At 36.3% G+C, this 15149-nt stretch overlaps 1 protein-coding gene across 1 annotated transcript in view; it reads left to right on the top strand.

The window, feature by feature from the left end:
* The window catches only part of TRDN (triadin), a 212082-nt gene that overhangs the window by 145404 nt on the left and 51529 nt on the right, over positions 1 to 15149 (top strand). Inside the window, 6 exon segments of the mRNA XM_071742449.1 lie at positions 86 to 118; positions 1325 to 1351; positions 7700 to 7747; positions 10525 to 10548; positions 11501 to 11551; positions 12047 to 12097. Of these exon segments, the coding sequence (XP_071598550.1) occupies positions 86 to 118; positions 1325 to 1351; positions 7700 to 7747; positions 10525 to 10548; positions 11501 to 11551; positions 12047 to 12097 (234 nt within the window).

Raw genomic sequence — 15149 nt, forward strand, 5'->3', positions numbered from 1 at the left:
CTTTTTACCTTACTTTTCAACCCTCTTAATGTTTTTAATTAATTCATGTCAGAAGGCAATATTTAACTTGTGTTTGTTTTTACAGCCAAAACAGCAAAGAAAGAAGTAAAAGTACATGGTAAGACCTGTAAAAGACTGTAGGTTTTAGAGTCCCATTTATATGGTTTGATCTTAAGTTGAGACAGGATTAAGTTGAGACAAAAAGATGAAGTCAGAGATAAAGATTTGCTGGTTTAATCGAAGTTACTTGAGCAAAATGAATGGCTGTGGAGCAGGCATGGAACAATTTGGTCTTCTGGAACTGAGATCTGATCTAATATTGCTAAGAACAAGGGTGAGAATTTTTTATTTCAGATTTTAAAAGGTTTATCTTTTCAAGGAGGAAAGGGGTTTGCTTGGAGATTACAGTAAATGGATGGAGGACAAAAGAGAAAATACAAGCTTCAGAGTGTGGAGAGGAGGAAAAATGTAGATTTTTGGGGTTTTTTACTCCAAGCACATATACCCCTGTGTTTTATTGTTGTTACTAGGTGCCCTTCATATTTCTTACTGGAATGTACTTCTCGAGTTTATCCAGATTTGGGAGAACATTAAGATTTTCATCTCCTTTTATAGTCTTCCTTGGTGACTCATTCATCAGATGACTCTTATTTTCTCAGATATAAATTCTGAGCAAAAAATACCTACAGCTGACAGTTTATAAAAAAATGAATTTTTCCACTTCTACAGCACAAAAACCTGTCCTCGTGCTTCAGAATGAAGGTGTGAATAATAAAGGAGAAATGCTCAAGTAACTTGGATTTAGTTACTGTAATTATGAAGAATAATAAACAAATTCAGCTGAAAAAAAAAGTGCAAGGAAAACTTTTGAAATTGTATTTTCCCCTGTATCAGTTCTAGAAGAATTCTGTGCTTTTACTTTTGATAAACAACAAAAAAATCCTTCATTTTGCCACAGTACTGAATTGTTAAAAGAAAACTGCCATTGCATGCCCTCTGACTATGCTTGATATGTGCCTGTTCTTAAACCTGGTTTCAGTCCTTCTCTCATCCTCATTACTTGAAAATAGAGGACATATTGAAGTTCCATACCGAATTTACCTATTGGCCTTGTTCTCCATTGCTTTTAATCTGCGAGTTGATTGGTTATCTGCCATGATACTGTACAAACTCACAACACATGTGTGTGTCAGTGTTTCTGTGCATAAAAAAATGAGTACCTGATCTGCATAGATAGGTAGCATGTTGAAGAAGATGAGAGGACTTAATTTCTTTCTATATTTGTAAAATTTGTTTCCTGGTATGTTTTCTTGTCATTTTATAGCATCTTTGGAAGCTCCGAAGTCAAAAGGTGGGTCATTTTGTTTGGTTTTAAAACTGAAAGGGAAAAATCCTTTTGTTAACTTGACTGTTAATGAAAAAGCTTCATGTGACAAAACTGTGAATAGGTGTGACTTAAAACAAGTGGTGGGTAAAACAAAATGGACCTCCAAATTATACTGGCTTTGTCCTTGTAGCACCTCAAAGCATCTCTAGAGAACAGGTGATTCCCTCGGGTTGTCCGTAGACTAATGGTAATTCTCCAGATATATTGAATTCTGTCTGTGACACTACCTCAAAGTTTTTTGAGAAAGACAGAAAGATGAAGTAACAGGGAGATTCAGTGATTGAGTTTTTGCCTTCCTTTCATACAAGAACTGCTGATGGGAGGTGTGGGAGCAGTGGTGCTCCAAAGTTGCTCCTTTCCAGAAGGCACAGGGAACTGGGACTGGTGAGAAAACTCAAGGGCTTAAGTTTGAGCAGAGCAAATATTTCATTGTGTCAGTGTCAGTTTTTCATGTATACAATACAAAACACTATCTACTAATTGCTTTCAAGAATGTGAGAGATGTCAGTTGTATCCTACACACAAATGGAAAATGGAATGGTAAGTTACAAACTGTACCTCACTCCCAGTGGTTGTTCACTCACCTGGCTTTATAAACATTCCCTTTCAAACCAAATGACTGCATGTATCAACTGCCCAGACTCGTGGATTGTGGTCTCCAAGATTTTCACCACAAGTCAAAGGCAGGGAAATGAGAATTTCTTGGTTTTAACATCCTGCTATCTATCAAGAAACTTATTTTAGAGTTAATCTCTGAAGCCTCATTCACATGAAGCAGTGAATTCTGGCACAGGCAGTCAGGATGAATTGCAAGGCAGCCTAGTGCTCTTCTGGAGCAAGAGGAAGAATGGCAGAATTGCACCTGTGTAGATTAATGTAAGGAAATCAAAGCTGAGATGTTATTCCCTTTATTGGATGTTTTAAAGTTCCTTGGTTTATGGGCTAAATTCATAATGCTGTCATTGCTCTGCAGCTAATTGTATTGAGCAAGACAGAAACCAGAGTAATTTAGGCACTTGTTCTCTTTATAATCCCACCAGACAAAACACAGAAGCTAAAGGGGGGAGAAAAAAGTATGTTCAGTTGAGCCTTTGCATTTTTAGCAAATTTTAGGCAGCTACAGCTGAAAATAAAAGCAGCCTTTCTGCTATGGATGATTGAATAAAGCTTTCCCCTATTGCTTGAAGCCACTAAGCAAATCTTTTTGATACATTGATATTTCTTCTGCAATGCTTTATTATGCCCATGAAGTCAACATCTCAACATCTGTGAACCCATATCTGCCAAGCTTTTGTCCACCAGAGTCTGGAAAGAAGTTCAGCAGTTGTTTCTTGTAGAATTAATTCTCTTTCTGCATATTTGAGGTTTTCTTTGGCCACTACTGGGAAATGTCATACACCTTTTGAAATTCTTAATCACACTGATTAAATTTACTCGTTTATTAAAAGCTATTTTCTGTAGGTCACTTGTAAAGGTTACAAGCGGAATTAGAAGGAGTTTTTTACCTCTATGCTTTATTGTTGTGATTAGCCTCAAATCTTTTTGTAGTGAATACCAAATTTTATATTTACTTAGATAAGAAGCAACCATTTTTGTATATGTAATAGGTCTTCATTGTGTCTCCAGCATTTTGCAGGATGGAAGCAATCCCTTCCTTAAGTGTTACAGAATTGAGGGGCACTTGAAAAAAACTATAGGAAGTTCATAGTTCACTAAGAACAAACAGAAATTGTAGATTTCTATGATATGAAACAAGAATCATTCTGTTATTTCTGTTGTTAAAAGAGCAGTCACACAACCGAAAGTGTTGGTCTCAACCATCTTAGTGTTACCAACAATTTTTTGTTGAACCCAAAATTATTTTCCAGAACTTAAATAAATAACCAATTTGTTTAGTCACCATTCCCCATTAAACAGAAATAGCTGATGTCAGTTTTGAGTAATTGTTAATTCCTGAAAAATTACTTTTTAACAACCAATCCAAAATTAACTTTATGTTGCTAATTTTGAAATGGAAACATAGCCTGCACTCCATCAGAAAAATTATATTTATATTAAAATGTTATAGTAGTTCCTTTTGTGTCTTGGTAAGAATCATGAAGGAATGCTGCTATTTTCTTTTAAATACAATTTTTTATGATGACGGACAAATTTTAGTAGACTTTAACAGCTATACCTTTACTAAATCTGAACAAAACCATTGCTTTTCAATCTGTATTTCTTTTTTATTGCTGGTCTTTATTTACTTATTTCCCTTACTTATTGATTTAGCAGATCTCTGGGTGTTACCTGGCTTCCAATATTTAGTAGCTGCTGGCTGAGGCTTCTGTTTTTGATTAAATTCTCTTTGCTTTTAATAATTAAAAAAATTAATCTGCTGGCATAGAAGGTCTGAGCCATTTCACTAGCTTGTACTTTTGATGAACTACCACAGTCATATGAAATTTTCTTGAATTTTCTCACTAACGGTTCTGTATCCCAGGTATGGCAGGAAATTGTTTAATTTTTTCATGTAAATAGCAGTTCCTAAATTATACTTAATACTTCTTAGGTTCATTATTTGTTGATATCAGTGATGTGATGATGAGGATCTCCTATCTCTGACCTCGGAGTTCAATGAGCGAAGTGTTTATTGCTTCCAGTCAGAGTGATTTCTTCTATTTTTGCTTCACACTGAGTAGACATCTCAAAATAGCTTTAAAATCAGTGACATTTTGGAATGCAAACTGCTGATGTGGATGCTAGTTATGCAACCTGGCTCTTTTGAGATACATCTACTCAGTCAAATTTGATTGCAGCTGACAACTATTGAGACTTCAGAAATATTTGACTGATGAATTTCTCTCCTGGCCACTTTCAGCACAAAACAGTGACTGCTGAGCGCTCTCACTTTTTATTCCAAAGAGCTTATAATGGAATCATAGAAACAATTACCTTAGAAATCATCCATTTTATCTACATTATGTCCACTATATAGGAACTTTGCTGAAAAAATTACAAAACATAAATGGGAATCCAGGGTCCACTTACTTCAACTATTTTTTTTTACTATCACTTCCCTGTGATAAAAAAAATGGATCCCTGACAAATTTCTACTCCTACTTTTTTGTGCATTCATCTTTGTATTATTTCAGTGGGTGTCATTTGTTTTTCAGGGGAAGGAGGTTGGCTTTTGTTTTGTTTTTTTTTTTAACACCGGTTGTTCTTCCGCTGAGTAGGCAATTCTATTACATTATAAAAGATCCGTGCTGCTTAAGTCTTATGGTTAAAGACCACTTCTTCTGCAGTGGAAACATTTCATACAAAGAGATCATCTTTTAGTCTGCCAGTCAGAAGTGTTGAAAAACTTTGAAAATGCTCAGTTGAAGAGATGAAATTTTGAGCTACATGGAAAATATGTCCCTATTCTAATAGAAACAAAACAAAATTTTATTTAAATCTTATTCCAAATACTGACACTATGTGTTCAGGATTTCTGTTTATACAGACTGTTGAAGTGGCACCTATTAGTTTGATAAAAAAAGACCTCTCAGCATTACCAAAGCAGCTCACATCTCCCTTCTCAAAAAGCAAAAGGAATAATGAAATGTCCTGTTTTATCCTTCCAGCTAATACTATGCCAAGTCCATATTATGCCACTTGGCAGTTCCCGAATGTTACTAAAGCTCTGACCTGCCTCAGCAAATTCTTCACAAAAACTCATGCACAGAAAGATTTCAGTGTTACTGAACACACTGACTGAAAAATTACCAATAATAGTACTAGTTGCTCTTTTTAAATAGCAGCCTCAGTGCTTCTCAGTGATGGATAGTTCTTCCATCATAATTGCACTCATGGCCTATCCCTACAACATGAATTTGATGACTCGAAATACCTGATGTTCTCAGCAAGTTGTGTTGTTCTTCTAGTCTGCAACTCAGAATTCAAGAAATATTTTCAATTTTTATCACATCAGTATTCTAATTTTCAGAAACTGAACAAATGAAAACTTACTAGGTGTAGCTCCAAAAAAAGTAAATATACTTTGGAGAAAATGACAGTTCTCAATAATTAATTTTACTCTTATCATAGGTGCTTTGCAGCTTTAGATGTTAAAAATACATTTTGGAATGCAAATGTGAACAGGTTTCTGGTGCTCCTTTCATGCCCTTTTTTTCCATATTAAAATAAATCTATTCTTCAAGATGTTCAGCACTTCAACAAGATTTTTAGAAGCAGTGCTATACTGGTTTGCTGAGTGGCAGGGCTCAATGCCCAGATTCAACTAGGCATGTAGGTGTGTAGTTTATAGTTGATTTATGTAGCTCTACTCACCTGGGACTAAGCAATATGGTTGTTAATAGCAGAGATCTAAAATAGATCTAGGGGAATTTGTTCCTTTTTGGCTTTCTCCGTGTCCACTAATACCAAAACAAATTAAGGTTTTTGGATAGAAATGGAGCCCTCAGGTCTTTTGTCTGGATCCAATCAGTCATTCTTTCATCCTAGACTTAATTTTGGGGCAAACTGAAGGATATTTTTAATAAAATAAGTTACCTGAGATAACTGAAGTATATAGGTGCAATATTTCTTTGCTTTTATGAAGCTGACTCACAAGCACCAGCTCACCCACAGCATCCTGTCACAAAGAAGAGCACATGGCAGGGGAGTGGTGGTGTGTGTTAGTTAGTCCATCCCACTCTATGGGAAGCAGTTCATCTGTCCATACCTGGCATTTCACTGAATCTCAGGACAGATTTCCTGCTGGGAGCAGGAGATCCCTCTTTTGGCCTCCTGTCCACTTGCAGATATTGCAGACAGTCCATAGCTTACTAAATGACCTGGATTTTAAAAGGCTGCCCTGCTGCCTGCAAGCCTGGCCCCAGCAGGACCACCAGGACATCACCCCAAGAGCAGCAAGCACCCCTGAAGGGACTTAGTAGGTCCTTTGAATTCTGTGAATTTTTCAACATACGTAAAGATAACAGAACATGAACCTCAGTATTCACCTTGGCTCTAAAAGCCAAGCTCCTAATTTGCAGCTGTGATTTTCTGTAATAAAACATTGTGTTGAAAATGTCTGTTCTTGACAGGTTGAAATAACATTCTGTGGGGATGTTATGTGCTGACAACTCTGTAGCTGCAAAGATACTTCTATACTTACCAGTCTTTTGGTGTAAATTAAGTTTCACCATCCACTTACATCCTTCCATGTATGCTGGTTGTTTTTTTTTGCACTTTTAAACACACAATGACAGTGAAGATTATTTCCTTAATGCCACATTTTTTGTCTCAAACATGGTCAGATGATATCTTTTTAAAATAAAGCAATACATCTTACACAGCATTGTAGGCATAAGTTATGGCTAAAAAAGCTTGATTTTACAAAAGTAGATTGTTGGCAGTGACATTTACATCTAAACAAATATGTTTACATATTTGCAAGGCTTAACCCCAAATAATTCAATTTGATGGGAAATATATATGTTGTCCTAAAAATATTCAGTGATCCGCAAGAAATCTTGTACATTACTAAACCTGCCACATAAATTGTCAGATACTATAAAAGATACTCATATTTATGTAAGTGACCTAAGAGAGCAAAGTCAAAAGGGATTCCATTCTGAACTCCCTCATTTCAGATTTTTTAATCCTTAGTGTGGAGCCATGAGCAAATAATCTCTGTTTCTTGTCTCTCAAGTTGTGGAAATAAATTTATGAACTGTGCAAGCTAAAACTTGCAAATAAACAATTGGATATGTCCAGACACCTTGACCTGGGCTGTTACCACTGGCATCAGTGCAGGTTCAGCTGCCCTCCTGCACAAGTGGTTTCATTCACTTTTCTGTTGTACATGGAAATCACAGTATTCACAAGGACCAAGTTAGGCGCGGTCTGACTGTGGCCTACTGTCCTCAGTGATGCCAACCACACAGTTAAAATTAAGAATGTGTGGATGAAGAATGGAGGTTTCTGCTGGTACAAACAGAAACCACCCTTGGGGAACCCTTGCATGTCTGGGCAAGGTAGAGACCTTCTTGCTTTGATCTCTGTTCTGTGATACTCACTAAAGTTTAGCCTGTTCCACCTGAGAGAAAGAAGACAATGTTGCTATTTATTTTCTAAAGAAAAAAATCTGTTTGCTTTCTCTGGTGTTTTTTTTTTACATTAAAAAATATTTAATACATAGTTATATATCAAGTAGAAAAAATAGCTGCAAATCTTTGAAATCGTTTGCCTCACAGTAATCTGAATGCATTTAAGAAAAGCTTTGTCTATTGGAGCAACTCTTCTGGCCAGAAATCTTACTTAAACCATGTCTTTATTTTGCAGTAATACCTGAAAAGAAGGAAGAAAAAGCAAGAAAGGCACCAGAGCAAGGTAAAAAGAAAACAGCATGTTAGAATTATCTCTCTTAAAAGACAATGTCTTAGAAACAAAAGCCTCAGAATTCTGGATGACAGTAACCTTTAAATCCATTGCTCTGCTTGCATTTGCCAGAGCTCTGCTGTGTTCATCAGAGCAATTGGGAACTTCCACCAGGAAACCAGCTTTGTAAATCTCCACAAAAAGCTTCAGGTGAACAGACTGCCAGCTTCAGCTAAAAGATCCTGTGCTGGAATTCTGTGTCCCACAGATCCAGTGAGAGGCTCCCTGCCCCTATAGCCTGGGCAGGGATCACTCTACTATTTAGTCTCAGAAAGTGACTTGCAATGAGGTGAAGGGCCAGAGGTCCCCTAAAGTCAGCTGAACTGCCTTTCTTACCCCAAATGAAGCATTACCTCCATGAAGAACCATGAAGGTCCACTGCAGAGGAACTCAAAAGGGTGTGAGAGCCCAACTTGTAGCTGTTTTAGCAAAAATCTTAGGATTAGTATGGATGAGGCATGAATGGGAATGAGGAAAAGATACAAGAACTGCATGTGGAGATGGCACGTAGTTCTGCAGGTCATACATACATTCAATTTCTCAAGTCAGCCAGAGCTGCAACACCAAGAGACTACACCCAAACTAATACAAAACTCAAGCCTCTGAATGGTGATGGTGAACACAGAAAGAAAATCATTAGAGCCTTAAGCTATCTAGTGTACAAGAAGCAATTCATACTTTTTTTAGGTTTGTATGGTAAGGAGTAAGATAGCAAAACACTGGTTTTAGGACACACAAGTTATCAGATCTGGTTTCCCTCATAAGCTACAAATTCTAAACTATTACATTTTTTAACTGTGTACCAAGGTAATTTATTCATGGTCATACTGGTAACTAGATCCCCAATGACCAATTCGATGTTTCCAGTCTCATCAATACTGGATTTTTTCCAAACTTGCCAGTAACCTGTGGAATAAAGTATAATATGAATGTACTAATGTAGCTCTAGTCAGCTGAGCTGCCATCCCTTTCTTTTCTCCAGTTCCTCAGCTTTAGTTTTACCCAGCATTACTCAAGTCAGAGTAGGCACCCTGAAGCATCTGTCAGCTGCTTGTTAGTTGTCATGGAAAATGTTATAATTAGGTGGGCCTCGGCCTAGATTTCAGTCACTGTTAATCTGGGTATCTCCACACAATTTTCCATTGCCATACAACTGCATCTCCAGCCATCTGCTTTGCTTCCTCTCTGTCTGGCTATCATGCAGCAATGAGGTGGTGTTTGCTGTAAGATTTGTGCCTTCTACAATGTGCCACCATTAGGTGGGATTTCATCTGCAAAATAAAGAGCACAGACAGAGCAGTACAAACCATAGTTAAGCATGGCTGGCATTGAGCAGATATTTCTAAACCATCATTTGTGATACCCAGGGAGCTCAAAAAGAGAACAAACCTTTTCCCATGACAGCAGTTAGCACCAGGAGCACTATCTCCCCATGCCAGCAGCCATCTAGATTCTGCAAGTCAAAGGAATAAAAACAACATATTGTGTCTATCCCAAGTATTTCTGCAGCTACTTCCAACCACTGACAGCACCTCAGTTCCTCTTCTGTACAGGAGTGAACATGGAACATTTTCAGAAAGTAGTTGCCTCTGCTTCTGATTTCTGCACTCTACATGTATGGAGCTACTGCGAACTCTCTGATCATTCAAAGACAATGAGCCAAAAAAACTTGAGAATTTTTTAATTATTAGCATGTACTTGTATTTCTCATGGAAGAGTAAATATAAGTTGGCAGAGTTATAAGTGAAGAGATATCTGTGCCTTAATTCACAATTTTCAGGTGTCTGGAAGATCTGAGGAAAGGTGAGGACTCTTAATCAGGAAAGTATGAATGAACAAGGAAATAGCTTTCAAACTGAAAGGGATTTCTGAGCCTTTTAGACTGAGAAGTGACCTTATTTGCTCTTCTAACTATTGCATGACAGGATACATGTCAAAAGCTACAGGGATTCAGACCTAGTGAAAATTAGGATTTGCAGTTTAAGAAAAACACTAAATATATGGAGACTTGCAGGAAAAATCTGGAGTGTTGGAGATCCTATTTGTTTTTCAATCAGGACACACCTATGTTGTTTTAAAACTGAAATTTTTCATGATCGAATGTACTTTGACTTCAAATCCCTATGGTCTGGAAATGGGCTAAAAGGTTATAGCAACATTCCAGTGCACTTATCTTTTATTTGCAGCAGAACAAAGTTGCCTGTGACATTTTTAACTGCTAAAGGGAGAGCAAGAAGGCAGAGAACTGCCAGAAGTGTCTAGAAAAAGACAGGGCTTTAACTTTTTGCCTTATTCATTTGAAAAGTGATGTGACCAAGTGTCAGATGGTTGCCAGGAAGTTACTGATTTTTTTAAGGCAACTAAGAATACTTAAAAGAAGTTACTAAAGGGCAAGGATTTTTTTCTTGTATTATCCGATAGTACTAAGAAAGGAGTTAATTGCCACCAGCTAAAGCATGTTATATGAGACTCATTTTTTTTAATGTTCTTGTTGCACATCTGCAAGGTACTAGGTGGAAAACATAAACTTTTTTGACATACACTATCAAGCAACAAAGGGGTGGAAATAACTTTCCAGATATACCTGAGCACTTAGGGACAACATATATTTAAATATGTTTTCATTAGCTGACTGTATTAAAAATAATTTCCTACATGAACATGTATTCTAATATTTCCTTTTTCTTTTCTCTTTTCACTTTTGCTTCCTTTCTTTTCTCTTTCCTCAGATAAACCAAAGACGAAACAAGGAAGTAAGCTATAATTTTACATATTGCTTCTCCTTATACCTGATAAAGCAATATCAGACCTATAAATGAAAAAAAATGTATTAAATCTCCTGTTGTTAATAAGAATTGCAGACCTTATAGTAACCACACAGTATGTGAAGGGGGCCTACAAGAAATCTGGGGTTGAGCTTCTTACACGGGTGTGTGGTGAGAGGACAAGCGGGAATGGTTTAAAACTTGAGGAGGGGAGATTTAGGTTAGATGGGAGAAAGAAATTCTGGAAAAGGTTGCCCAGGGAAGTTATGGCTGCCCCCTCCTTGGAAGTGTTCAAGGCCAGGTTGGATGGGGCTTGGAGCAACCTGGTCTAATGGAAGGGGTGCCTGCCCATGGCAGAGGGTTGGAACTGGATGATCTTTAAGGTCCCTTCCAACCCAAGCCATTCTATGATTCTATGATGCTATGGTTCTGTGATTATAGTTCATTAGACAGGCTTCAACTGATACAACAAAGCTGACAGTAGTAATAATGGGTACGCTGAGAAATTCTAGTCTGTTTAAGCCAAAGAACTTTCTTTCCAATACTGTACATCCTTCTTTGACAAAATGAAATCCTGCTCAGCAAGAATGGACATTCCCAGATGGGGAAGTAGGCCACAGCCAGTTCTAATGAGTCAAAAAGTGTTCTTTCTGGTAAATAAAGCTGAAAAGCTATCCTTATACCTTATTAAGCTGAAGTTCACAAATTTTATAGGTTTCATAGTTAAATCAATAAAGCACATTTTGTGGACAGAACTCTCTGTACAGAAACAGGTAAATTTCATAGAACTCTTTCAATCACTCCATTTTTTTGTATTTCTTTCAATATACTGTTACAGTATATGATCTAGATGCTTTATTCCCTAATGAATAAATCTCATAGCTTCACTTAGTTATAGCCTCCGACTGCCACCTAATCATTGTAAATACTTCTTTTACAGATCCTGGAAAAGAGAAAGAATCTAAATCTCCAGCTGCTACAAAAGATAAAGGTAACATGGCAGGACCAAATTGTATAAAATGGTGATATCTGTGTGTGTCAAGAAAATAATCTTGCAATTCATTGTCCATTTTACTTTTATGGTGTAGTTATTTAGGAATTCATAAGACTACTACTATTTCAGTAAATTTATGATAAAACTTAATTGGCATTAACTGGATCAAAGTGCAAGTAGAGCCTTGCTAGTATGAAGCATCTGTATGAAAACTTTGAAGTCCAAACACAGAATTCAGGCCCACTTGTTAACTTTTTTTGTTACAAGCTGCAAATTGAAATAAGTTTTAAGTGATCTTTTTTCTTTCATCACAATTAAGAAAAGTTCATGGTTTCACTTTGTGAGCATGTCAAAACTGTTTTCTAGTAGACATTTAGCTGGTATCATCAGTCAGCTAGAAACTTCCAATTATTTGATCAATCATTATTCCACAGGCATTAGATGTTAACCTTTTACCACTCTAGCTTGAAGATTAATAAATTATTTTTACAGGACATGCTAAGGAAAAGGAAGGAAAGAATTCTACATCTTCAAAAGATAAAGGTAGGAGTATACAATAGAATATAAAACTTACTGAAAGCTTCACAAAGTAAAATAAAGATATTAATGTTTAAATTGTCATTATAAATCTTTCCCATCATAAATCTTAACCAACTGACATTTAATTGGTTAAAATATTCTACAAGATTTAGAGTATAAAAAAGTAGGAAAAGAGGGCAGATATAAAATATAATAAGCCAATTAACGTTCAGAAGCCTAAAAAATAATTAAATAACTCACAAAACCACTGTGAGTAATAGCTAAGAGCTTTCTTAAGAGCTTGTTCTTTTGAACAACACAGTGCTTAATAGGAAGCAGTTAACAAACCCTGAACCAAATGCTTGAGTAAGTCTATGGCTATAATAGGAATAAAGTAAAGTTTATGACCATGTAATTAAGTAATGTACTTTCCAAACACTGTAAAAGTTATAGTTAAAATCCCACAGCTTCATCCAGTCCACCACCTGCAACATGAAAATGTCTCTGAATCTTTCTTTTATTCTTTATTCTTTTACCAAACAGCCCCCATTTTATATATATATATATCTATACATTTAAATTTTGACAAAGCACATGGTTAGCTCTTCTGAATTTCATGTCATCCATTATTTTGCTGGGTGCCTCTTAACCATATAATTGGCTTCTTCCTCTCTAGAGATACCTGTATTTGTAAGGAGAAGTGATTTATGGATTAGTGTAATTTGAAATGTTCTTTAGGTTCTTCAGGATAAAAAAATCTACCATGCAGATAGAGATATTAATATTTATTCTAAGTTATAGTCACTCTATGCTATTTCAAACAGAACTGAATGAAGATTTTAGTTCAAGCCCTATGGAAAGATGAAAACCAATCTAAACTAAATGAGGAATAATTTCATTGCTAGACATATTTTCAAAATCCTGGAAGCTGTGTTAATTCACTCACTTGTTAAATTAGGCAATTATTAATCAACCATTTCTTTATACACAAAATAAATTATAACAATCTGCAAATCCTGTGGTTAATGCATTGTTCTTCTATGTGTATACTACTCCTAATGCACACACATCCCATGTACATGAACTTAGTTTTCTGGACCCGCACTGTGTATCCAAACTCTCCCAGAATTCTGTGGCCCTCTCCACAGACTGCCTATAATCTGTTGTTCCCTGATGTAGTTGTGCTGAAACATTAGAAGGGGCACTTGAGTGACAGCTTTGTCCCCTCCTCCTCTTCTTGGAGCAGGTATGCTCAGCCTGCTGCCCCTGTCAAAGAATTACTGGGGATGGGGAAAAAAACAACTAGAGAACAGAGACAAAACATTTTTCCTCCTCAGTAAGAGTTTCTCTAGAACCAATGGAAAGGCCCCAAACAAGGTCCTGTAACATGTTTTTTGCTTTATGTTCACGTCATATTTCCTACATTTTAGGAAATCATGACCAAAAAAAAAACTCTAAAAAATTCCAAGATATTAGTCAAAAAGTGTTGTCAACTGGAGCTTCATGCCTCTCTATTTACCCCATGTAATACAGTCATATGTGTCCTATGAATTACTCATCCTAACAGCAAAATCTTGATAATTAATACAATTAATTAATTGATTAATTAATTAATAAAATCTTGACCTACTACTCAATACTGCATACAGCTGGCACAGCAGGCTCTTGAGCCAAATCAGGCCTGGATCCTCAGCTCCCGAGAGCACTTGCTGGTGGAGACATAAGTATTTCTTCTAATAGGCATTAAACTTGCACAGTTCGGTATCTCTGTCTAAAAAAAATACATGAGTTCTGACTAGTGAGCTGTCAGCATGGCTAAATACAAAATATATTAACAGCAAAGACTCCACACAACGAAATTCTTAAGCTGTGTGGGAGAAACCCTTAGAAATCTTGGTGTCTTTCTGGGCTATGTGCTGTCCCTGTTGCGTTCTGCCTTACTCCGCTACATAAATATATATTTAGCACTACAAATCCACCATTTCAGTCTCTATGTTTACCCAAAATGGATCTCATAAGTTAAGTAAAGCCTTATTTGCATGCCACTGATTTTCCTCCTAAGCCTTTTCAGCGGGTCTCTGTAAAGGTTGAAGAAGTTATTGGGACCTTCTTTGAACTCATTGCGACTCGAGTCTTACACTCTGTTTCTATAAGTGGATGTTTCTGTCAAATAAACATATATTGAAGAACACAGGAAAGTAAGGATTTTTGAGCCTGCATACACATGATAATTATGTAGCTTAGGAGTTTCTTATTACTCATGATAAACTAAATAAAAGTGTTAAATAGTTGTGATGATTAATGTTTGCCTGGAGGTATCCTCATACCTCATTCCATTTAAAGGAAAGGTTGGGTTTACGAATGAGGATGATTTCCAGACCAAAAACCTTACCATAAAACAGGCTATTCATAAACTGATGCATACTGGTTTTATTTAAAGCAGAGACAGGAAAAATAAATCCTTGAGTCAGTGGTATAGACTACAGATCACAACCTCACAATATTACCTTAGCTATTTTTAGGAGGTGAATAAAATTAATTCAATTTTATTGAAGTCTTTTATTAGTCCAATTTTATTGGTAGTAATTAGGAAGAATATATTTACCATTGTCTTGTGATAAATAATATCTTAAGTTTCCTTCCACATTTATAACTAGTTTTTCAGCTTTTTTCTAATCCCACTTACAAAAATGAATCTGAAAGCTGATTTTCTGTTGATATAAGCATATTCAAATAATGTGAGGCCAATGAAAATCCAAGGTATAAATTGCCATGTGTTTTTGGTAGATTATCTTACCCAGCTAAACAGCATAAAAGCTCATTCATTCAGTCTCTAGTAATGACACTAAAAGCTCGTGCTAGATCATATATAATCCTCTCTGAATTTTTCTAAGAAATTCACTAGAATTACACTATGCTGAGTTATTTGCATGAGAACTAAATCTTTATACTGCTGCTGCTGCATGCTGCTATACCTTTTGCCTAACCTGACCCACTTCACCACTGGAGTAAGATAGGAGAAAAACAGCATGGTGAATTTTGGCTTTAAACCAACTTTATTTTTTTCCCCTTTGGG

This window comes from Heliangelus exortis, chromosome 3 (genome assembly GCF_036169615.1).
Source record: "Heliangelus exortis chromosome 3, bHelExo1.hap1, whole genome shotgun sequence".
Classification (NCBI taxonomy): domain Eukaryota; kingdom Metazoa; phylum Chordata; class Aves; order Apodiformes; family Trochilidae; genus Heliangelus; species Heliangelus exortis.